Source organism: Bison bison, unplaced genomic scaffold, assembly GCF_000754665.1.
Source record: "Bison bison bison isolate TAMUID 2011002044 unplaced genomic scaffold, Bison_UMD1.0 scf7180017864371, whole genome shotgun sequence".
Taxonomy (NCBI): Eukaryota; Metazoa; Chordata; class Mammalia; order Artiodactyla; family Bovidae; genus Bison; species Bison bison.
The window spans coordinates 13,975,519-13,998,435 of record NW_011494943.1 but is presented as its reverse complement, the minus strand read 5'-3'; the positions used below and the strand labels follow the sequence as shown (position 1 = coordinate 13,998,435).

The window sequence follows — 22,917 nt, the reverse complement described above, 5'->3', positions numbered from 1 at the left end:
TTATTCATTCTGTAATTTTTGAGATTGCAGTATCCAGGCGCTGTGTAGGTTCTGGAAATACAGGACAGACTTGGTCCTGTTCTCATGAGCTCACATAGTTTAATGGGGGCAACAGAAAAACAAGCAAACAAGTAGATACTGCTGTGATCAGTGTGAGGAAGGAAGCAAAGAGATGGGGTGGGCAGATAAGGGCCCTCCACAGTGGAGAAGGAGCCAGTCCCGTGGTGGAGCTGGCGACAGAGCACCGGTGGAGGAGCAGCCCGAGCAGAGGGTGGAGGCAGGCATGGCAAGGCTGCGCGGAGCAGGCCTGCAGGCAAGGCTCACAATGTGAGCACGGGCAGTCAGGGGTCACCATGCAGGGCTTTGTGGACTATGGTAAGGAGTTTGATTTTAAAGACTGCACTAAGAAGCCATTGACAGTTTTTTTTGTTGTTGTTGTTAATTGTGGTAAAATTCATTTAACGTTGTAATTTGAATTTCTATTCCTCCCTCTACCCACCCCACCCCCACCTCTGGCCACTGCTAATCTGCTTTCTGTCCGTATGGATTTGCCAATTCTGGCCCTGGGTTGGGAAGCTCTCTTGGAGAACAGAAAGGCTACCCACTCCAGTATTCTGGCCTGGAGAATTCCACGGACTGTATAGTCCATGGAGTCACAGAGAGTCAGACCCGACTGAGCGACTTTCACTTTCATACATTAAGTGGTGGCACGTTTTCTAGGGTCATCCACGTCTGCCCTTTGTGAAGGGCAGTGTGAACCCATCTGACTTAGTTGTAGGATCACCTTCACTGCCATGGAGAGGATGGATAGAAGCCAGAGGGCAAGTGGGCAGATAACCTGCGATGGGGAGGGTGAGAGGAAATGGAGATGCGGAAAGATGGCTGCAGTGGAAATGGAGGGAGGGGGCGCTTCCAAGTCCCCAGGAGGTCCAGGCAGGGGGAGCAGATGTAGAGGGAAGCCAAGAGTTCTATTTTGAATATCTTAAACTTGAGGTATCTGAGATGTTAATTAGGCGATGAAAATGTGACTCTGGGAATTAGTAGAAAAGTCAGAGCTGGATGCAGATAGAATTTGAGGGTCATCAGCCAGGAGATTGAGGCTAAATCCAGGGGAATATGTGTTAAATTATGTGCATAATAACAAAGAGATTTCCACCCCCAAGGGTGACCAAGAATAAGGTCTGTAAATCGAATACTTCTCAGCTCCTAGCTAAAAGTGGAATAGTCTGCATCTGAATGAGTGCTCAGCATTTGCAAAGACAGAAGCTGGCATCCTCCGGTCTGAATTCAGAGGATTTTGCATCTCTATTGCTTCTGCACTCAGTCAGCCCTAACAACCAGTAACTCCTGTTAAGGGTGTTAAGTGAGAGGATACTTGCCTTTCAATTAAGAAATCCAACCAAGGGTCTTCCCTGACGGTCCAGTGGTTAAGACTCCATGCTTCCACTGCAGGGGGTGTGGGTTCAATCCCCGGTCAGGGAACTACGATCCCATAAGCTGTGTGGTATGGCCAGGAAAAAAAAAAAAGGAAAGAAACCCAACTAAGTGGGATGTCTTGGCACAAGTTAAAAATGAATGCTTTGATCACTGAGGTCACTTAGATAGAAGAAATCAAAGTTGTTTTTCTCAAATTTTTGTCTTAATTGAAGGGAAACATATATTCATGTTTTTACATTGTTATGTTTTCAAGTATTTGACCTTCTCCGGATACACTGTACTGTTTGGTGGAGGATTTTCCTAATTGCTAACAAAAACTCTCTAGGAGGAATCCTGGAACCTACCAAGTACTGGACAACTTTTGCTCAAACAGGTGGGGAGGGGGGACGAGGTGTGTTTCAACAACTGTCCGTCCTTTGCTGCCCACACCTGTTCATTTCCATGACTGTAAAACAGAGATACCCTGTGACTGTTAGCACAGGTCTGAGGTGAATTAAGAAAAATTAGGGCAACATAACAAGTACTTCTTAAAGGTTAATTAGCAGAAAAAACTGCCAACAAAGGTCCATCTAGTCAAGGCTATGGTTTTTTCCAGTAGTCATGTATGGATGTGAGAGTTGGACTATAAAGAAAGCTGAGCACCAAAGAATTGATGCTTTTGAACTGTGGTGTTGGAGGAGACTCTTGAGAGTCCCTTAGACTGCAAGGAGATCAGACCAGGCAATCCTAAAGGAAATCAGTCCTGAATATTCACTGTAAGTGTTCCAAGAAGGGGGACCCCCTGCCAGGGCCCGAAACTGGGCTCTTGTCTAACACTTGGAAATGAATTGCCTGAGGAGACACATGTGCTGACAAAGCAAGAGATTTTACTGGGAAAGGGCACCCAGGTGGAGAGCAGTAGGGTAGGGGAACCCAGGAGAACAGCTCTGCCTCGTGGCTCGCAGTCTTGGGTTTTATGGTGATGGGATCAGTTTCTGGGTTGTCTTTAGCCAATCTTTCTGACTCAGAGTCCTTCCTGGTGGTGCCTTGTTCAGCCAAGATGGATGCCAGCGAGGATTCTGGGAGATGGTCAGACATGTGGTGTCTCCTTTTGACCTTTCCTGAACTCTTCCGGTTGGTGATGGCTTATTAGTTCCGTGTTCGTTACCAAGACCTCCTGTTGTAAAACAACTCATGCAAATGGTTACTATGGTGCCTGGCCAGGGTGGGCGGTTTCAGTCAGTGTGCTTCCCCTAACAGAAGGACTGATGCTGAAGCTGAAACTCCAATACTTTGATCACCTGATGTGAAGAACTGACTCATTGGAAAAGACCCTGATACTGGGAAAGAGTGAAGGCAGGAGGAGAAGGGGACAACAGAGGATGAGACGGTTGGATGGCATCACCGACTCGATGGACATGAGCTTGAGTAAGCTTCGGGAGTTGGTGATGGACAGGGAAGCCTGTTGTGCTGCAGTCCATGGGGTCGCAAAGAGTCGGACACGACTAAAGTGAACTGAGCAGAAAAAAAAACCTTGGCAACCTTATGTCAGATCCCAAAATCTTTTGGAAATTTTACTGATTCATCAAGGCCAAAGTTTGGACTGTAGACTTCTTGGTTAGAACTCCAGAAACACTGCTGGTCAGTATCACTCACACAGCCTTCAGGGGAACTCATATTGTAATCTGCTTTTGCTTTGAGGTCTCTCCCACTGCATAGTAAACACATTTAACACAGGATTTTTTTCTCCCACTTTTTGTATTCCCCTTGCAGGTGCTCAATAAATATCTGTGGACATAAAGGCAACATCTCTCCCCACTTTTCTGACTAAAAAAAGGCAAGTCTTCTGCCTTTTATGTTTAATAATTCCCTAAAAAAGTCTGAATTAAGAGTTGTGGGGTTTCAATACAACCTGTTTGCTCATGATGCCTGTGGGGAAAGGAGATGGGCTGAGCCTCTCTAGATGGATGTTGGCTTTCCCACCTGCAGGGAGATCAGGTGAGGAATCTCCTCTCAGGTAAAGTTCCTTTTATCTCCCCTAGGCTCCCAGAGACTTCAACCATCTTTGTCTAACCAATGAATGCCTTGGTTCCTTACTTAGAATCTGGTTTTGAGGGAACTCTTCTTTCATCCTGTAGATATTTCTCACTCAAACTGTCTTCTCCAATCCTTCATAATCATTTAATGAGCATGTCCTCTGTGTCATCTTCCAATTTCATCTGCTAACAGCTTCTAGCTCAGGTCGATCCTGTGTGTCTTCCTGAACAATAATCCAATTTGCCCTGGCACCAGGGCTCAGCAAGGAAGGCCTAAGCCCTTTAGCCAGAACCTAAGGTCCTAACTGTTTTCCCCAGGCTTTCAGGATATTTGCACAAAACTTAAAATATCAATACTTATTTTTAAAAAGATCTAAAGGTTCCCTGTGGTGTCTGTCTTTATATTAAGAAAAACTACAGAATTAGAGAAGAAAAAAAAAAGAAAAGCAGAGATTTGAAGAAAAAGTGACTAAAAAAATCTATAAAAGAGACCAGGTAAAAAATCTGTAATAGGAGATCAGGTAAGAAAACAAACATTTCAGAGACATTCCACCCTATAGCAAATGCAATCAGGCACTGCCAACAGAAACTATGTTAGAGAAATAAATACACAGCTTCAAGAATACAACAGGAAACAGTACCATTTATTAAACGTGTAGGTATAGACAAAATTTCCTTTGAAATCGTAGGGAATATAGTTTTTGAAAACATCAATTTAAACATACTTACCGTCATAGAAGTAAACTTACATTAATTTATAATTATGGTATCCTGAAATGGTTCAATAGCTTATTTAAAATTATACACTGGGACTTCCCTGGCAGTCCAGTGGTTGAGACTCTGCTCTTCCACTGCAAGGGAGCATGGGTTCAAATCCTTGGTGGGGATCTAAGATCTCACATGCTGCAGGGTGCAGTCAAACCAATTCAAAGGAACCAGAGTCTCATAAAGTTTTTATATCCAAATACCAATTTGGAGGAAATATGAATTCAGAAGAAAATGTGAAAAATGATACTATGAGGAAATAACCAACACAAGCCAGACAGGAAATTCTATAGGACAAATGACCTAATTTCACAAGAAAGGAAAAAACGAGAGATAGTAAGAAAATCTACAGATTGAAAGTCATGAGACATCAATCACAAATATGCAAACATCACTTTCCTGATTCAAATAACTTATAAAATAAATTAATAACTGAAATAGAGATGAAAAGTATTTGATGGCTGGGATGAGAAGGGGAAGTAACTAGAGGCACAGATGAAACAAGACTGGGAAAATATTGATAAATGTTGAAGCTGGGTGATATATGATGGGACTCAATTATACAGTTTGGTCTACTTTTATATGTGTGAAATTCTCCACAATACAAAGAAAGAAAGAAAAAGAGGAGGAACTTACAAAGTAAAAGCTTAAAACTTATAATCAGGTAGTTTTGTGAGCTTAAATTAAAAATTCATTGACTTTTCCAGTTGTCATATTTGTACCCACCTTTCCTGGGCGCAATTTTGTATTTCTATTACACTTGCTTGTTCATTTCTCTTTGAGAGGCAATGTATAAATAAAAAACTTTACACCAAAATTACAGAAATCTTAAGCCTCTTGATTTCAAGAGAATCATGCACCAATCAAACTGATGAAGTGAAAGTGAAAGTTGCTCAGTTGTGTCCAACTCTTTGCGACCCCGTGGACTATACAAGTCCATGGAATTCTCTAGGCCAGAATATTAGAGTGAGTAGCTTTCCTCTTCTCCAGGGGATATTCCCAACCTAGGGATCGAATCCAGGTCTCCCGCATTGCAGGCGCATTCTTTACCAGCTGAGTCACAAAGGAAACCCAAGAATACTTTGGTGGGTAGCCTGTCCCTTCTCCAGCGCATCTTCCAGACCCAGGAATCGAACCAGGGTCTCCTGCATTGTAGGCAGATTCTTTACCAACTGAGCTATTAGGGAAGACCTCAAACTGAGGGAAATGGTACAAATTTCATTTGTGGAGTGTAAACTATTGTCTTTTATATGCTGCTGCCCAACCTAGTAATGAAACAGGGATGGTGCATATGGTCTGTGCAAATCCAAAAGGCTTTCATTGAGTATGTGGGCTAACCTGGTGGCTTAGACGATAAAGAATCTGCTTGCAGTGCAGGAGACCTGGTTTCAATCCAAGTCAGGAAGATCCCCTGGAGAAGGGAATGGCAACCCACTCCAGTATTCTTGCCTGGAGAATTCCATGGATAGAGGCTACAGTTCATGGGGTCGCAAAGGGACAGACATGACTGAGTGTCTTTTCATCAAGTATGTACTTGGGAGTTCTTGGGATCCAAGCTCATTTTAAAGTAAAATAAAACATCAAACTTAACTGATATACAGCGTAAAACATAAGACATTTAACAATAAGGCAATAAAATATCCAAATGAACCAGAAGGAATTGTAAGCCCTGTGGTCTGAACATATCCTAACAAGGCATAACAAATTTGGCGCTGACAACCCAAATCAAACAAGTTCATCCAGAAATGAAAAGTAGCCAAGGATAATTAGGTTAACATGAAATTACAGCTTTAGAGAAGAATTTCAATTTGTTAATTTATGAGGATTCTAGGAAACTCATCACTTCTCATATCAAGTTGTTTCTAGGAAAGCAAATCAATGTCATTTGCTTGCTAAGAACAGAATTAGAGAGGGAAAATACTTGAAAAATTTCTTTTTGGAACAATGTGCACCTCTCATAGCCTCCCTTCTCTCCCTCCAGGGCAGTATGGTTTTTGGTTTTCCACTTAACAAGTTGTCCAAGTTCTCTAACTTTTCCTGTATAAACACCACTACATTTTTTTTCTCTGACTCAAATCACTCTTTTCATCCTTAGACTAATGGAACTTTACTGGTCTGTGCCTCAATTTCCCCAACAGTAAATCCTACTTCATGGGACTGATAAGCGGGCTTAGGACTATTATCAATTAATATTTCTAAAGCATTTAGAACAATGGGTGGCACACAGTAAGTGCTATATAATCAAATATATAGTAGCTTATATGTTATCTATCATAAATTTAAATAGTAAGTATACAAATGTATGTTATTACCAAGTTAAAATACAAATAAAAAGCTTATATTCTAAAACTGAGCATAGAATGTCACAGCAACGCGGATGCGAAATGCATTAATATTATATACACACTAAACATCTAATACACAAAAGTCACAATTCTAATTATTGGCTGTGCTAATCTAGGTAGTAGTATGTGACCTGAAACTGAAAGGAGAACCTAATGAGACAGTTATTACACTGCTTTCTTAGGGATGAAAAGGCTCTGGGGAGGTTCTTTTAAATAACTCCAGTCTCTCCAAAAAAGCTGTTCAGAATTTTGAGTAGTTTTCTCCTTAAGAAATTTGTCTGTAGCAAATGAAAGCGATTCCCAAAATTCCACTGATGCGGGTATGTGCTTTAAAACGCATCCCAAATTATACTGATGATGATTAAAAGAAGTGCAAGAGTATAATCTAAAATCACATTTCAGCTTTGCTAAAATAAAGATGTGGGAACTGGCTAAGACACTTAATGTTTACGACTAAATTTACTGGTGAGCCTTCTCAGCTCTAGTTTTTTGAGACTGAAACTTCTATGAATCAAAACATGTTACCTATGTAAAAACATGTTTTTATGAAAATATTAAGTGAAAAAAGTAATCACACACTGTATACTCAAGTGTGATTATAACTATTCCATCTGTGGAATATTTCCATCCATTTTTATCTGCTCATCCATCTACATATTTAGAAAGTAGACTGGAGAGAGAAGAATGGTGGTTACGTGGCACACAGCATTCCACTTCAGATTGATGCCGAAACAATTTTTACATTTGCAACCATAACCACCACCAAAATAATAATCGAGTCCAGCAAAAATTACCCACGGATTTAAAACCATCACTGGGGAAGAATAATATTCCAGAACAGGATTAAATACTTAGGTTACAAGAGTGAGACAAGCTGGAAAACCCTAGCTTAACTAAGTGGTCCAATTTAGCATCACCAGTGATAACCCACACCAGTGCCTCCTGAAGCTGTGCCTTCTCTGTAGCGTTGTCAGAAACATCTAATCTGAATCTAATCATGTGGAACCGAGACAAATTGAGGGACATTCTATAAAATAACTGGCCTAGGTTCTTCAGAAATGCAATTATCTAGGGACTGTTCTAGATTAAAGGAAATTAAAGAAACATGGAGACCAGATGCAATGCATGACCCTTGAGTGGATTTTAGGGAGAATAAAGTCCAATTACAAAAGACATTATTGGGACAATTGTGGAAATCTGGAGGAGGCCTGTAATCATTCTAAATAGTACTATATTACCATTAATTTCCTGAATTTGGTATTGCATTGTGGTTATGTAAAATTAATGCTCTTGTTTTACAGGATTAAGCTTAAGTATTTATTGGATTAAATTATGAGATTGAACTGTTCAGAAATAACCCTCAAACGAATGAGGAAAAAAGGAAAAAATATATAGTATAAAACTATTAATAACATGGCAAAATGTTACCAAAAGGCAAATTCAGGCTAAGGATACAGGAGTACTCATTGTTTTTCTTGCAATTATTTGAAGATTAAATTGTTTAGAAGAGATGGGGCAAAAAAGTCCATCTTTGTTTTAAAATTCTACACGATCCAGGATGGACTCCACTACAGTTTACAGTCACCTGAGACTTACTAAGAAGGCTAAAGAGGCAAAAAATCAAACAAGCATCTACTTTTACGTAGTAATGATAACCTGTTAGCTCACAGTCCCCTCAAAAACTAATACGTTACAGCAGAAAACTATTTCCTAGATGGAGAACTTAAGTTTAAAGAATGATTCTTGGGAATTCTCTGGCAGGACAGTGGTTAGGACTCAGTGCTTTCACGGCTGGGGCTGGGGTTCAATCCCTGGTCAGGGAACTAAGATTCCATAAGCTGCCCAGTGTGGCAAGAAACAATTACACAGATGTACTATATATAATCAGAAACAAATCCGAGGCAAAGTTTAGTTATAAAAAAATCAAAGTCTAGGGGCAGAAGATACACTGCCTAAATGTGAACATAGAGGATTTACTTGCCAGAAAAAGGAAATATTGCAAACCCTCAGAACCTATTACTCAGTAACTGTATTCAATAGTCATTACTGAACACTGACTATGTGCCAGTGGTCCTCTGCTGAGGTGCATAAAGCGTTAAGACATAGTCCCCACCTTGAAGAACTCAGCCTGTAAGAGTCTCCTGTCAATTATACCTCAATTAAAAAAAAACTCTTTATAAAATCCTTAATTTCTAAACTTAGTCTTAAGACTAGTCAACCTAAAGATAATTTGCAACTAGTATTTAAAAGCCATTAAAATGTTCTACTTATTTTAAAAAATGGTTATTTGCTTCCATAATATTGACAACCCAAATTATTTATAATAAAGGCTTTATAAGGACCCTATACAGAAGCTCCTTCGAAACAGACCCAAGTCTGAGGGCAGAGGAAATCTTTCTCTCACTCAAAGGCCTCTACTTGTTTGAACCCTGACCAGGCAAGTAAGGTTTCACTGCAGAACCTGTCTTCAAGTACAATTAACTCAGGAGACATGAAGAGTATACCACCTATAAATTTCAGTTGTATTCTCTGACTGAAAGAATTCTCAGTTAACTTGAGATTCATCTGTTATGGGTTCTTGTAAGTTAAATCATAAATAACTCAGAATCTAAAAACTGAATATCCTGAATAATCTTACCCCACCATAAAACGATCTCTAAATCATAATGGATGTGCTATTCTAAAGCTCAAAGTTTTCTTTGTTATTTGTAAAAATTTATTTATTTTTTAATTGAAGGATGATTGCTTTACAGATTGTGTTGGTTTCTGCCAAACATCAACATGAATCAGTAAGTAAAGTTCAGGAACCCACAATTTTATGTCTCAGTTCAGTTCAGTTCAGTCACTAAGTCGTGTCTGACTCTTTGCGACCCCATGAATCGCAGCACTCCAGGCCTCCCTGTCCCTCACCAACTCCCGGAGTTCACTCAGACTCACGTCCATTGAGTCAGTGATGCCATCCAGCCATCTCATCCTCTGTCGTCCCCTTCTCCTCCTGCCCCCAATCCCTCCCAGTATCAGAGTCTTTTCCAAAGAGTCAACTCTTCGCATGAGGTGGCCAAAGTACTGGAGTTTCAGCTTTAGCATCATTCCTTCCAAAGAAATCCTAGGGTTGACCTCCTTCAGAATGGACTGGTTGGATCTCCTTGCGGAAGGGACTCTCAAGAGTCTTCTCCAACACCACAGTTCAAAGGCATCAATTCTTCAGTGCTCAGCTTTCTTCACAGTCTAACTCTCACATCCATACATGACCACTGGAAGAACCATAGCGACTAGATGGACCTTTGTTGGCAAAGTAATGTCTCTGCTTTTCAATATGCTATCTAGGTTGGTTGTAACTTTCCTTCCAAGGAGTAAGCGTCTTTTAATTTCATGGCTGCAGTCACCATCTGCAGTGATTTTGGAGCCCAAGAAAATAAAGTCTGACAGTGTTTCCACTGTCTCCCCATCTATTTCCCATGAAGTGATGGGACCAGATGCCATGATCTTCGTTTTCTGAATGTTGAGTTTTAAGCCAACTTTTTCACTCTCCTCTTTCACCTTCATCAAGAGGCTTTTTAGTTCCTCTTCACTTTCTGCCATAAGGGTGGTGTCATCTGCATATCTGAGGTTATCGATATTTCTGGCAATCTTGATATCAGTTTGTGCTTCTTCCAGCCCAGCATTTCTCATGATGTACTCTGCATAGAAGTTAAATAAGTAGGGTGACAATATACAGCCTTGACGTACTCCTTTGATGTCTGTAATTCTTAAATGGTTCATAAAAAAGAGGATGAATATTTTAGAGACTTGGATTTTTCATTTCTGCTGAGAAGTTCTGTATCACTTAAACTGTCAGAGCAAAAGGTCCCACTATGTTAAGAGAACATAACTCTTAATATATGCTGTTATTTTTGGTACTGCTTTTCCCTCAGGATTCAAATAGAAATTAAGAATGACTAAGGAATTAATACGACATTGTAAATCAACCAGACTTCAAAAAAAAAAAAAAAAGACTAGGGAGACCCTGTTTGTTCAACTTCAATAGTTTTAACTAAACTTTATATAGAGTGCCTGACCTAAAACGAAGCCCTTATCTACTGAAAATTAAGTTAAGCCATCAGGATTCTGGAAATATGGGCTCAAGAACCACATGTGAACTTATATTTATGCATTAGAATTTATAGGTATTAAAAAATACACACATATATTGCAATTCTTCAGTTTAAAACAGGTTTTAAAATGATTTAATCAATAATAAGAGACTTTCATAGCTCAGAAATGTTTTCGGGAAACTTAGTCCATCACTTGAAAAAGTGATTTCACTTTTAAGAAAAATAAATTTGAGCTTATTTTTAAGAAACAAAACTTTCTATTTCTTCTATATACAATCTTTTGTTTCTCCTAAACTCAATGAGTTAAAACAGGAAATGCTATGGTCAACCAAACTATAAAACTTTTTGAGAAGAAGACTATTTTTACTACCTAGAAATATTCAATACATATACTTAATTAACTAATTTTATCTTGGTTGTGTTAGGTCTTTGTTGCTGTGCACAGGCTTTCTCTAGTTGTAGAGTGTGGGCTTCTCCTTGCTGTGGAGCGTGGGCTCTAGGGCGCATGGGCTTCAGCAGTTGCGGCATGAGCCTGTGGCTCACAGGCTCTAGAGCGTGGGCTCAGTAGCTTTGGTACACCAGCTTAGGTGCTCTGTGGCACGTGGGATCTTCCTGGACCAGGGATCAAACCCATGTCCCCTGCACTGTATCACCAGGGAAGTCAAAATATTCAATATAACCAAAATCAGCATCTCATCACAGAGGTAATGTGAGGGATAATGTTCAAGTCCTAGATACGTACGGTGGTACAACTAGGTAAAGAACTGGAGAAGATGCAGGAGATAAGCGCATGTGTGTACCAGGCCCCTCCCCAGCCTGCCCCCGGAACTGCCTTGTTCTCTCCCCCATGAATGCAGATGAGGCGAGACAGCTTCTGACTCTGATAAAACTGTATTTTTCCTAGAATTACTGTTTCTCCAATGGTGATTTTTTTTATTAAAAGAACTATTCAAACAGGTGGTAAGAAATTAAACTTTTATCAATACACAAATAAGTTTACCTAAAAGCAGCTCAGTTCCGTATTTTAAAAAGTTTCAGGATCTCACCCCGCCAATGTCCATAACCTAGAAGAGGCTCTCGTGAAACCTGAAGCCCCACCTAAGAGCATCAGCCAGTGATGGTCTAGGTGCTTTCACATGCATCTGTCTTGTGATCGAAGAGAGAGTCAAAAAAACACATCTCTTGCCTGGCTGAGGAGGAAGAATCCACAAAAAAGAGCTTCATAAAACGTCCATGAAGGGAAACTAGTAACATCAGAAGAGTTCCAGCACTTCAATTGAGTATAATTCTCTATTATTCTTTTCTTGATTTAATTTCTGTAGCTCACGAAAACTTACTTCAATCTTGTTGAGCTCGGAACAAATGCTTATCTAAAGAAAAAAATTCCAAAATAAATTTTTACCATAACTTGTACAAATAAACCCTCCACAATTACTTAGAGCTATTCCAAGAAAAACTAATAATAATGCTTCTTGGTTACAAACAGAATTCAGTATATATAAAATAATAACATACCTGGGATTTCACAAATTTGTAAAGACTTAACAGTAGCCTTTTTGCTTCTGGTATCATTACCACAACAGTAAAATTAGCATCCAGAAGTAGACATATCCAATCCATAATCTGAAGATAAACAGTGAAAAGGGAAGTTAAGATTTTACAAAGTCTATGATTATATCAAGGAGTTATAAGAAAAATAAGCTTTCTTTACAGAAGTCTGAACATTTTAGTTTAGAGATGAAGGAATTTCTAAGCAATCTAAAAAGGCTCTTTTCTGCTTTCGTATTTACCATTTTACAAGCATAATTGTGTATTTTCCATCAGATAAAGTCAGTAAAAAGAAAGCCACAGTAATATTTAATCCTAGGGAAAGTGAGCATATTTTATTTAAAAATTTTTTTTGATTTAACTACTGGCAGCTATAAAAAAAGAACCCATTCATCTCCTATTCTGAAATATACTACATACATTATGACGCAAAAATAGGGTGTCATGTATTATAGATGAAAGGCCAAGAACTAAAATAAAATTACTTTATACTTACTTAAGTATCCTACATCTTCAAATGGTGGTGTTAACATGAAAATATCATTCATGAAAAAGCATTAAGGAAATCAATTATCCATTCGCGGGAGGGGGGAAAGCAGATCCCTATATACCCTCTACATCAAAATAAATTTTATATGTATCAAAGAGTTAAACACAGGAAAAGAAAATAAATGTATTACAGAAAAACACACGGTGGCTATTTTTATACTCAGAGTGGGTAGGGCCTTAAACATGACACGGCCAAAAAGAAGCCACAAAGGAAAAGCTTAACAACTTTAACGGCATGAAAATTAAAAACTCATCTACGGTAGAAATGACATTAAAGAAAGTAAAAAGACAGTGATAGGAAACGAGTATTTGTAATACTTTGACAGAAACAGATGAGTATCTCAATAGACAATAAATAACTTACAAGTTAAAATGAAAAAGACAGAAAATGCAATGGAAAAATGGACAAAGAATCTGATTAGGCAGTGCAGAAAAAGAAGTATAAATGGGCAAGAACTGATGGTCTATCTTTCTCATTATCAAAGAAATGCAAATTAAAACACCCATCTGTTACCTACTGACTGGCCAAGAGTAAGGTCTCGGACCTTTGTGGCCATAGTACCTCTTGTCACAACACTTCGGAAAGGCAGCCTGGCATGCTCAAAACTAAAAATACACGTACCCTTTATCCAGTAATTTCACTAATGAGAATCAACCCAATAGGTGTTCTCTCATAATACGTAATACAATACAAGAATATCTGTATAAAGATGCTCACTGAAGGTTCATTTACAATAGCAAAAAACTGTTAACAGTTTAAACGCTGATCAACAGGGGACTAGCAAATTAAGATTTTCTATAAAATCAAATGGTGTGCAGGTATATATCTTGATCCACAAGATACACAAAGCGTAGTACTGAATGAAAAACCTGAACTGCAGAACAGCTTGCACCTTATGATCTAATTTATGTCAGAAAGATACAAGAAAGATAAGTTAGTGTAAAGACAGAAAATTTCTAGACTAAAAGCAACTCTGAGTATTACTTATCTTTAAGAGGGACTAGGAATAGATTATTCAGAGGATACTTATTATCACCCTCTCCCAATGAAGGTGAGGAAATGCTTGAAAAGGGTCACAATAAAGAATCAGAAATTGAAGTTCTAAAGATCTATCATTCTTCCCAGCACCAGATCAAAGTAAAAAGATTATCTCACCTGGCTCAAGGTTGGAGGGTGTGTTCCAGGAAGAGTCATTGTAGCATTTTCACTACACTTCAGATATAGGAAATACAAATACTGGAGAAACAGCTGGGCAGACGGAAAAAAAGACAATCACTTTCATAGAAAAATTTTCTCTGTAAAAAGCTAACAAAGAGACTGCAAAGAATTTTAAGAGGCCACTGAAATTAACTGTACATCAAATAAATATGCTATAGACATCAAGGACACAAAAAACAAATCGAATGCACTTTCTGCCATCAAAGAGGAGTTCATTTGGTTTGGGAGAGGTGGGTGAAGAGCTTATTTTGTTTGCAAATAATAAGCAGAGAAGACAGACTCCTTCTCTGGGCAATTCCTTTTAGTTTCTGTGCTTGCTGTGCTTAGTCGCTCAGTCGTGTGTGACTCTTTGCAACCCCACAGACTGTAGCCCGCCTGGCTCCTCTGTCCATGGGGATTCTGCAGCCAAGAATACTGGAGTGGATTGCCATTCCCTTCTCTAGGCGATCTTTCCAACCCTGGAATCGAACCCAGGTCTTCCATATTCCAGGCGTATTCTTTACTATCTGGGCCACCAGGGAAGTCCTTTTAGTTTCTACTCAACTGTAACTTAGATGGATGAACCTAGACTTCCAGTTTGGCACCCGAATCATGTCAACCTCTGCCTCCTCCAGATCACTCTAGCCTCCTAGGCACAATTTTTCACCTTGAGGGCTGGGAAACCTCTTACTCAGATGAAAGAACTCTACAACCTTTTGAATGCTCTAAAAGCTGGGTACTGTTAAGCAGCAACATTTAAAACAGAAATAAAATCCTGTATGACCTGTAAGAACACTCACAGTGCTGTGCTGTGCTGGGATGTCCTTCAAATGAGGCAGAAGAAACGTCTCACTGTATGCTGAGTGAAGAACTGCATTTCTACTTAGGAATAAAGGAAAATCTTCAACAAATAAAGGCTTTTCAACTGAAATTACAAGTAACTCTCTTCCCCAGTGACATTTTTTCTAAATGGATACAAAAGTTCTACTTATCTAGAAAAGCTCTATCACGGAACATTCTCATCACTAGAGATCATCTTGTATGCTTCACTATTATAAATAACTGGTATTTATTCAATATGATAATTTTTAGAACTGACAAAGCTTCTATCTTAGTACAGCTTCTTAAATAAGAAGGTTTAAGTAAGTTGTTTAAACACAACATTGAATGGAATCCATTTTCAAGCAGAATCTGAAAAAAAAAAGAAAGAAAAAAAACCCACCTTAAACTATCTAATTACCCCTTAGTTTTTGCTTGGTATTGATTACATTCCTGGGAAAAAGACGATACGAGGCAAACTGTTTCAAAGGATACAAAAGCGCTGCTCTTTTCGGGGTAACGGGACACGAAGTGCTCTCGTCTGCTGTGGCCTGAGGCTTCTCCTTCAACTTCTGAGCACAGCTGTCACAGTTATCTTCCTCAGGACTGAAGCCATTCTGAAGAAATGCAGTTTGTTCTTCCATTTCCCCATCTTGCACAGGATCCATATAGTCAGAAACTGACTCCATATTGATATCTGTGTCTTGAAGAGTGTCATCACCAATGCTATCATGTTAATTGAAAGCAGGAAATAATTTTTATAAATACTTGAATTTACTGGCAAAATTTTCATTGTCAAAGTTTTAGAAGTCAAAAAATACAATAGACTAGAAAAGCAGTGAAAGGGAATTCTGTAGGGACCCAGTGATTAGGATGCCATGCTTCCGCTGCAGGAGGCACGGATTCCATCCCTGGTTGGCGAACTAAGATCCCTCACGCCACATGGTGCGGCTAAAAAAATAAGGGGGGGTGGGCAGTGAAAGAAAAGGAGCATCAGCTTCTAACTTACCTCAAGAAAACTTTTAAGCAAGCGCAAGTGACTGACTCAGGGATGTCAGGGAACTGCTGTAGGCAGAGTTGTAGGATCTGCACGTCGGTCTTTTCTAAGGCAAACTCCATCAAGCCAGGGCACAGGCTAGGACCAAAAACATGAATTACTTTTATATATTAAGGAACTCTCAACTGCAAATAATTTACAAGGCTTTTTCAGAGTATGAAAATCAGAACTGTAGAAACCACAGAAATATTTACCTGTAAGAAAGCACGTGCGTTTGGACAAGCTGCATCAGACAGTTGCGGGGATAAAATGATGGCTCTGCTTTACATCTTCCCAGAAGTCCTATTATTACATCCCCAATAATGGTATGAAAGTCAGGGGTCCTCTTAGTAGCCAAAAACTTACGTAGTTCTACTTCGATATGTTTTTCTGAATCTTTCTGGAAGGGCAAAAGTAAACAGTTTAATACGGTACCAATTAATAAATGTCACTCTGTACTTGAAAGTTCCTAGCTCAGCATTTTCTTAAATCACTAACAGCATTCATGTATTCTTGTGAAACTGGAGTTGATATGACAATTTACTGCACAAAGACAAAATGCAAAGAAAAAAAAAAAAACCACAAGGATTTAGACATCAAAACTTCTAAGAAACTAAATCACAAACATTCAATGCAAAATTGAATGAGATACGAGGCCACCACCATCACATTAAACTCACAAAATGCTTGGTGTGAGTCAAAGTATCACTTTGACAACCTCAACATACCAGACAAATGTTAGCCATAGCTCTAAAAATGATCACAAAAGGAAGAAAGATAAAAAGTACATGGCATTTCTTTTAACTGTGAATTGATTTTCCATATTTCTAATATTTTAAAATTTACCTGTATGGTTGCTAAGAGTTGTGTGGAGGCAGGAACCTCTGGCTGTACACTCACTTCAACTTTTCTTCTCCTTAACTGGAATTCAGTAAATTGATTAGGATCTCAAAAATGATACAAAAGATCCAATAGACATTTAGAAGAAAATAAATGTCCCAAAGAAAAAAAAATAAAAAATAAATGTCCCAAAGAGACTGGGACACTTTTGCTCTAATCACAAACTTTTTTAGGGTTTAGTTTTCTTAAAGTGAAAAGTGGGTCTATTTCAAATTTTAACTTAAATATCTTAAAGAGTTTAAGGTTTTCACTTTTTAATAAATAAAATAAAATCACTATGCTCAGGAAGGTATTATTACTAATTGCAAATTGGTCTGTTTTTACAGTTGGGTCTTATACACATGCCTAAAAAACTACTAGATGACATGTCATTTTTTAATAAGGGCTGTTAGGGTTCAAGCTTCAAATCACCCCATCATTAAGAACAAGCTGTAAGAAACTAGTACAGATATCAATTATTAAAATAATTCAGCCTTTTCTGGTTTTTAACATTTGTACTAAGATTTCTATTTAAACTACCAAACTTACAATTCTCTTTGACTGCTCTGAGTTCTGAGATCCAAGTCCACATCCCTGTGATGTTTCCCAGTTTACAAAATGAGGTGTGGCATGAATGCCTAAGAAAATATAAAACACACAATTTCTGGAATTTTTTGACCTATTGATATTTACTCAGCCAATCAATCAAACAAAGAACGCTGAAAAAACAACCACTCCGGCACAATCCAAGAGAGGCTTTATAGTCCATTTCATTCTACCAATAACAGATCAGTAAATGATGATATCCTAAAGGCCATGTGCCCACCGACATTAAGCCAACAGATGAGGCTACTGATAAACCAGGGAGGAAAAGGCATCACTGATTTTGTCTGCAGGACTTTCCCATTACCCCTAAAGTCAGAACACTGCTGTTTAAAACACAGTGTAGCTCTTTAGCCTGCAGCAGTATCTGCAACGTGGACTGTTTGCAAGGTAGCTTCCTAGACCAATGACATTTCAATGAACAGTGGCAAATTTCAACATTAAGAGCAGATTATGCAAACTGATAGCTGTGAAAACCTACATATCAAACTATAAGTTTATACGATGGTCTTTAGTTAATAAAACAACATTTAAGTTCCTACCTGGATCTTGACTATGTTTGAGTTTTCCAAGAGCACCTGCTAATGACGACACTTCACACTTGAATGGAACTACAGTTAGAAATTTTCCATGTAGCATGAACAGATTTTCCCCATAATACCAGAGCTACAAAAACAGAAGTTATCAAAAATATAAGAAACCCTTTTTCTAAGATCTGATTCAACAGAGCCATTTTTGTGGGGTAAGGAATCTTAATATGACAGAAAAGGATAAGGCAAAGGTAAGCAACTTTCTAGAATAATCTCACACGTTCAATTCATTAATTAAGGTAGGTTTACAAAGCTCTTACTTTTGCCCATGTGTGAATAGAGCATAATTTAGAGAAAATTTTCTTTCAACTCATAAAAATCTGATCAATACATATATTTAAAACAAGTGAATTGTCACTACTACACATCTGTTAACATGAAACTCACGAAGGCTCCTATAACATAAGCAAACTGTTTTGATGTACTAAAAAGAAAAAAGTAGAATTTAATATTATTTCTATCTCATGATCTCAATTATAAAATTGTAAAAATGAGAAAGGTATAAGAATAAAAAGCTCACATGAAATCAAAAGTGAAGTCTGGAAAAAAAAAGTGAAGTCTGTTAAAATAGCAGAAGTGTGAAGTGTTAATTCTGTTTAAATATAAATTAGCATTCTTTGCTGAGAAATCTAGTCTCCTTATCCTCTAATTACAATGATCAACAATGTCCTACATCTTGATTTTCATGTATCTTATATCTTGATTTGAGTGAATATCTATTCACTGGGCAACCAGTACTTATTGAGCACCTGTTAGGTACTGGAGATATGATGAAGAACAAGAAAGACAGGGACCCTTGCCTCAGATAATTTAGTCTGGTCAGCTTAAGCTTTAATTCTTTTAAGTATTCTTATGTAATTCCATGATATGTTTAACATGTAATTTAAAAGACTAATTTATTAGGCAAAGTAACAGCCCTTAGATATAGTTCAAAATATGAAAGCAAAAGATCAAACAAAAGCGAGATTAAAAAGTTTTATTAACTAGGTAATTGTTCTCTCCTGATCTAAAATTAGCTTCTAATTTATCTTTTGAAAGTGACAAATATAAGGAAACTGTTAAAACAATAGCCAAATTAAGTATAATCTTGTAGGTAGAAAATATTTCTTAATTTATTTTAATCAAAAACTGACAAATATTTAGATCTGTAGAGGTCTCTTCCCTTACAATATATTTAGCAAACACAAAAATAATTAAAAAAAAAAAAAGCCAAGGTGAAAAAACTTACTTGTCCGCTGGTCCCTTGTGGTAACTCTTTTGAAGTCTGCAGCGTTTGAAATTTTGTATTCCATACAGAGAGGCATTCTATAAGGTAAGACATACAAATTCCAAAGTTTTCCAAGTATAAGTATATGATGCTGGGTGGGGGGTGGGGTTGGTGGGGAAGGCGGAAAGTTATAGTTAAACACAAAAGTCTTACTTTAGTAAGTATAAAAACGAGTAACGAAGATAGAAAATCAAAGATGTGAGATCTCATGGTAAGAAGTGGACACGTGCAGGGAGGGGGTATATGGGAGTCTGTGTATCCTTCCCTCAATTTTGCTGTGAGCATTAAACTGCTCTAAGAAAATAAATTTTTTAAATTAATTTTCTAGTGAAGTATACTTGCTGTACAATATTATATGAGTTACAGGTGTACAATATAGTGATTCACTATTTATTTATTATAAAATACTGGCTATATTCCCATGTTGTACAACACATTCTTGTAGGTTATGTCACACACAGTACTCTGTACCTCTTACTCCCCTCCCTGTTTTGCCTGCCCCTCTTTCCCCACAGGCAACCACTAGTTTGTTCTCTATCTGTGACTCCGCTTCCTTTATCTTCACTAGTTTGTTGTACTTCTCAGACTTCACATTAAATGATGTCATACAGTATTTGTCTGACTTATTTCATTAATGCCCTCCCATTCCATCCACGTTGCTGTGAATGGCAAAATTTTCACTCTTTTTAATGGCTGAGTAGTATTGTGTGTATATGTGTATATATGTATGTATATATACACACGTATCACTTCTTTGTCTACTCACCTGTTGACAGACACTTAGGTTGCTTTCGTATCTTGGCAACTGTAAATAATGCTTCTATGAACATTTGGGTCCAAGTTTTTTTCTGAACTAGTTTTTGCTTTTTTTGGATATATACCTAGGAGTGGAATTGCTGGGTCATATGGTAGTTCTACTTTTAGCTTTTTTGAGAAATTCTGTACTGTTTTCCACAGGGGCTGCATCAATTTACATTCTTACCAACAGAGTACGAGGCTTCCCTTTTCTCCACATCCCTGCTAACATGTGTTATCTGATGACAGGTCTGAGGTGGTATCTCACTGCTATTTTGGTTTGCATTTCCTGATGATAGCAGTGCTGAGCATCTTTTCATGTGCATACTGGCTATCTGCATTTTTTCTTTGGAAAAATGTCTATTCAGGTAGTGAGTGATATGAGGAAATGTTTTAGAGAAATTGATCAAGGTAAGATGAAGTCAAAGACCTATTTAAGAATTAAGAGGCTACAGTGGGAAAGAGAATGATTTTGGGTGGTAATAAATAAATGAAAAAGAAAGAGGAGACTAAAAGGTACACTTTGATGGAAAAAATCCAAAGGACTTCTCAACTGACTGAATTTCAGTTACCCTTAGAAGCTGGCAGTGGTGCTCCCAGGACTGCTATGTGATCTTGATCCAGGATGGCGAGTGCAACACCATTTCGAGCAGTGCCAGACACCACAGACTTGAGCAACTGCGACTGAACTAACCTCTGATTTTTTTCTGGTTCGCTCGGATGTATTGGTATCAAGGTTTCATATACACATCCATCAGAGCCTGTTGAAAACAAGTATTTATTGCTCATTATTGGATAAGGATAGTTCTATTATAGCTAGATGTACTAAGTTGTTTATAAGATTTTACCAATTTGATAGAGGATTTAACCAGAAAAATAAACAAATGTAACAATGCATTACTCTACAGTTTCCTATAAAGATTATACTACAAACTTAAAGTTGAGGAAGAAGAAATAGTAAAAATCTCAGTAAGAAATGGCATAATACCATGAAATGAAAATTTTAAGTATCCGTAATAACTTAAAACAGGAGGAGACAGCCACGAATATAGACAATCTAGTCAGTAAATGGCTATATCTCTTATTAGAAATTAATTAGCATTCTGAAATAACATTACATTTCTTATTACTCCATCACTCTGAAAACCCTATAAAATTGGCTGGGTTTTGCAGGTCAGCTGTTGGCGATTTCCCATGGTTCTAGCTATGTTATATGAAGATTTTATGACCCTTTGGTTCAGACTCCTTTACTTCAATGTTCAAAAGCTGAAACATAAGTCACAAACTTCTGTTCAACAAAAAATATGTCCTATAAGCCAAACTTTAAGAAAACCTGTCCCTCTTAAGCAAAGGTAGTAAGCAGATTCCAATGATCCTCTAGACATGACAAATGATAGGAGCCTTTTTCTTAACAGCCAATGTAAAAATCTGCACATTGAAAAACTTCACAAAGATTTGAAATTGTGATAATAGGAAATGCTTCCTAAATACTGCTCTTGTTTCTTGCCCCCTTAACCTTCTCAAAACAACTTCAAAAGAAGCCATAAAGGATGCGGATGGAGAGAATTACTGCAAAGGCATTTTCCCCCCTAGATACAAGACTGAGATTAAACTTTAGAGGATTAGGTAAAGGTAAATTCCAAAGCAATAAAAACAACAACAGAAACTGTAAAATGCAGGCTGATCCAATACTGCTGTTAGTGCCCTTCTGTCTCTATCCTGTTCAAAGACGGGCACACCATACCGTAAGGCTGGAAAAGAGAAAATGGGAGTACCCACCTTAGGTACTAATTACAATATATCAAAAAAACCTGGACTTATCATAAAACGTGATTTACCCTTTTTTATTGGTGTTTTATTATTACTTATTGCTTATGATAAATTTTAAGACATAAAAATTACCTGCAGAGAACTACTGACTTGCAGAGAACTATGACTACACGTGGCAAACTGCAAAAAGCGAGGGCATAAATGCTTGTTAAAAAGCACGGAAAGGCAAGTACTGCAATAGAAAACTGTAAAATCCAATGACTCTAACTTAAAAGGAAAATATTATCATGCAATATACTTTTATTTATAAACTCTGAAAGTTTAAAGAAATACTTACTTAATGACATTAGAGAGATGAATTTCCGACCTACAGATGTACTAAAACTCTGTATAACACATTTTTCTTCTTGACCAAGTAAAAGTGTGTATTTGCTTAGGATACGTGAGTTAAACTTTTGTACATAAACAAAGTAGTTTCCATGCTGCAAAAAAAAAAAAAAAAAGAGGTTATTTTATTTTAAAAATATTCCCATTTTTACCAACTATATTTAAATGTTGAGACCAGTTGTTATCCCACTGTAATTACTTTAATGAATGCTTAAACTCCTCTTCTCCAACTAAATCTTAGACATTATAAAAATGTTTAATTCAGGCATAGAAATAATGATCATTATAGGCTTTTTAGTATTTTAAAGATATCAAAGTCTTCTGAAAGAAATACCGAAGTCCAATTTTAGTTTTTTTTTTTTTTCCATTTGCTATTATTTTCTCCCATTCTGAAGGCTGTCTTTTCACCTTGCTAATAGTTTCCTTTGATGTGCAGAAGCTTTTAAGTTTAATTAGGTCCCATTTGTTTATTTTTGCTTTTATTTCCAATATTCTGGGAGGTGGGTCATAGAGGATCCTGCTGTGATGTATGTCAGAGAGTGTTTTGCCTATGTTCTCCTCTAGGAGTTTTATAGTTTCTGGTCTTACGTTGAGATCTTTAATCCATTTTGAGTTTATTTTTGTATATGGTGTTAGAAAGTGTTCTAGTTTCATTCTTTTACAAGTGGTTGACCAGATTTCCCAGCACCACTTGTTAAAGAGATTGTCTTTAATCCATTGTATATTCTTGCCTCCTTTGTCAAAGACAAGGTGTCCATATGTGCGTGGATTTATCTCTGGGCTTTCTATTTTGTTCCATTGATCTATATTTCTGTCTTTG

The 22,917-nt window shown here is 37.6% G+C and overlaps 1 protein-coding gene across 1 annotated transcript in view; it reads right to left on the bottom strand.

Annotated features, from left to right (window-relative positions):
• Positions 1–11,531: 11,531 nt before the first annotated feature.
• Positions 11,532–22,917, bottom strand: part of NOL11 (nucleolar protein 11) — a 20,068-nt gene continuing 8,682 nt past the window's right edge. Inside the window, exons 6-18 of the mRNA XM_010856401.1 lie at positions 22,048–22,192; positions 20,513–20,701; positions 19,107–19,183; positions 17,831–17,954; positions 17,235–17,323; positions 16,653–16,727; positions 16,022–16,206; positions 15,780–15,905; positions 15,266–15,496; positions 14,752–14,830; positions 13,910–14,002; positions 12,172–12,279; positions 11,532–12,026 (exon numbers count right to left, since the gene is read on the bottom strand). Of these exons, the coding sequence (XP_010854703.1) occupies positions 11,910–12,026; positions 12,172–12,279; positions 13,910–14,002; positions 14,752–14,830; positions 15,266–15,496; positions 15,780–15,905; positions 16,022–16,206; positions 16,653–16,727; positions 17,235–17,323; positions 17,831–17,954; positions 19,107–19,183; positions 20,513–20,701; positions 22,048–22,192 (1,638 nt within the window). The 3' untranslated portion in view covers positions 11,532–11,909. The remainder of the gene's footprint in view (positions 12,027–12,171; positions 12,280–13,909; positions 14,003–14,751; positions 14,831–15,265; positions 15,497–15,779; positions 15,906–16,021; positions 16,207–16,652; positions 16,728–17,234; positions 17,324–17,830; positions 17,955–19,106; positions 19,184–20,512; positions 20,702–22,047; positions 22,193–22,917) is intronic.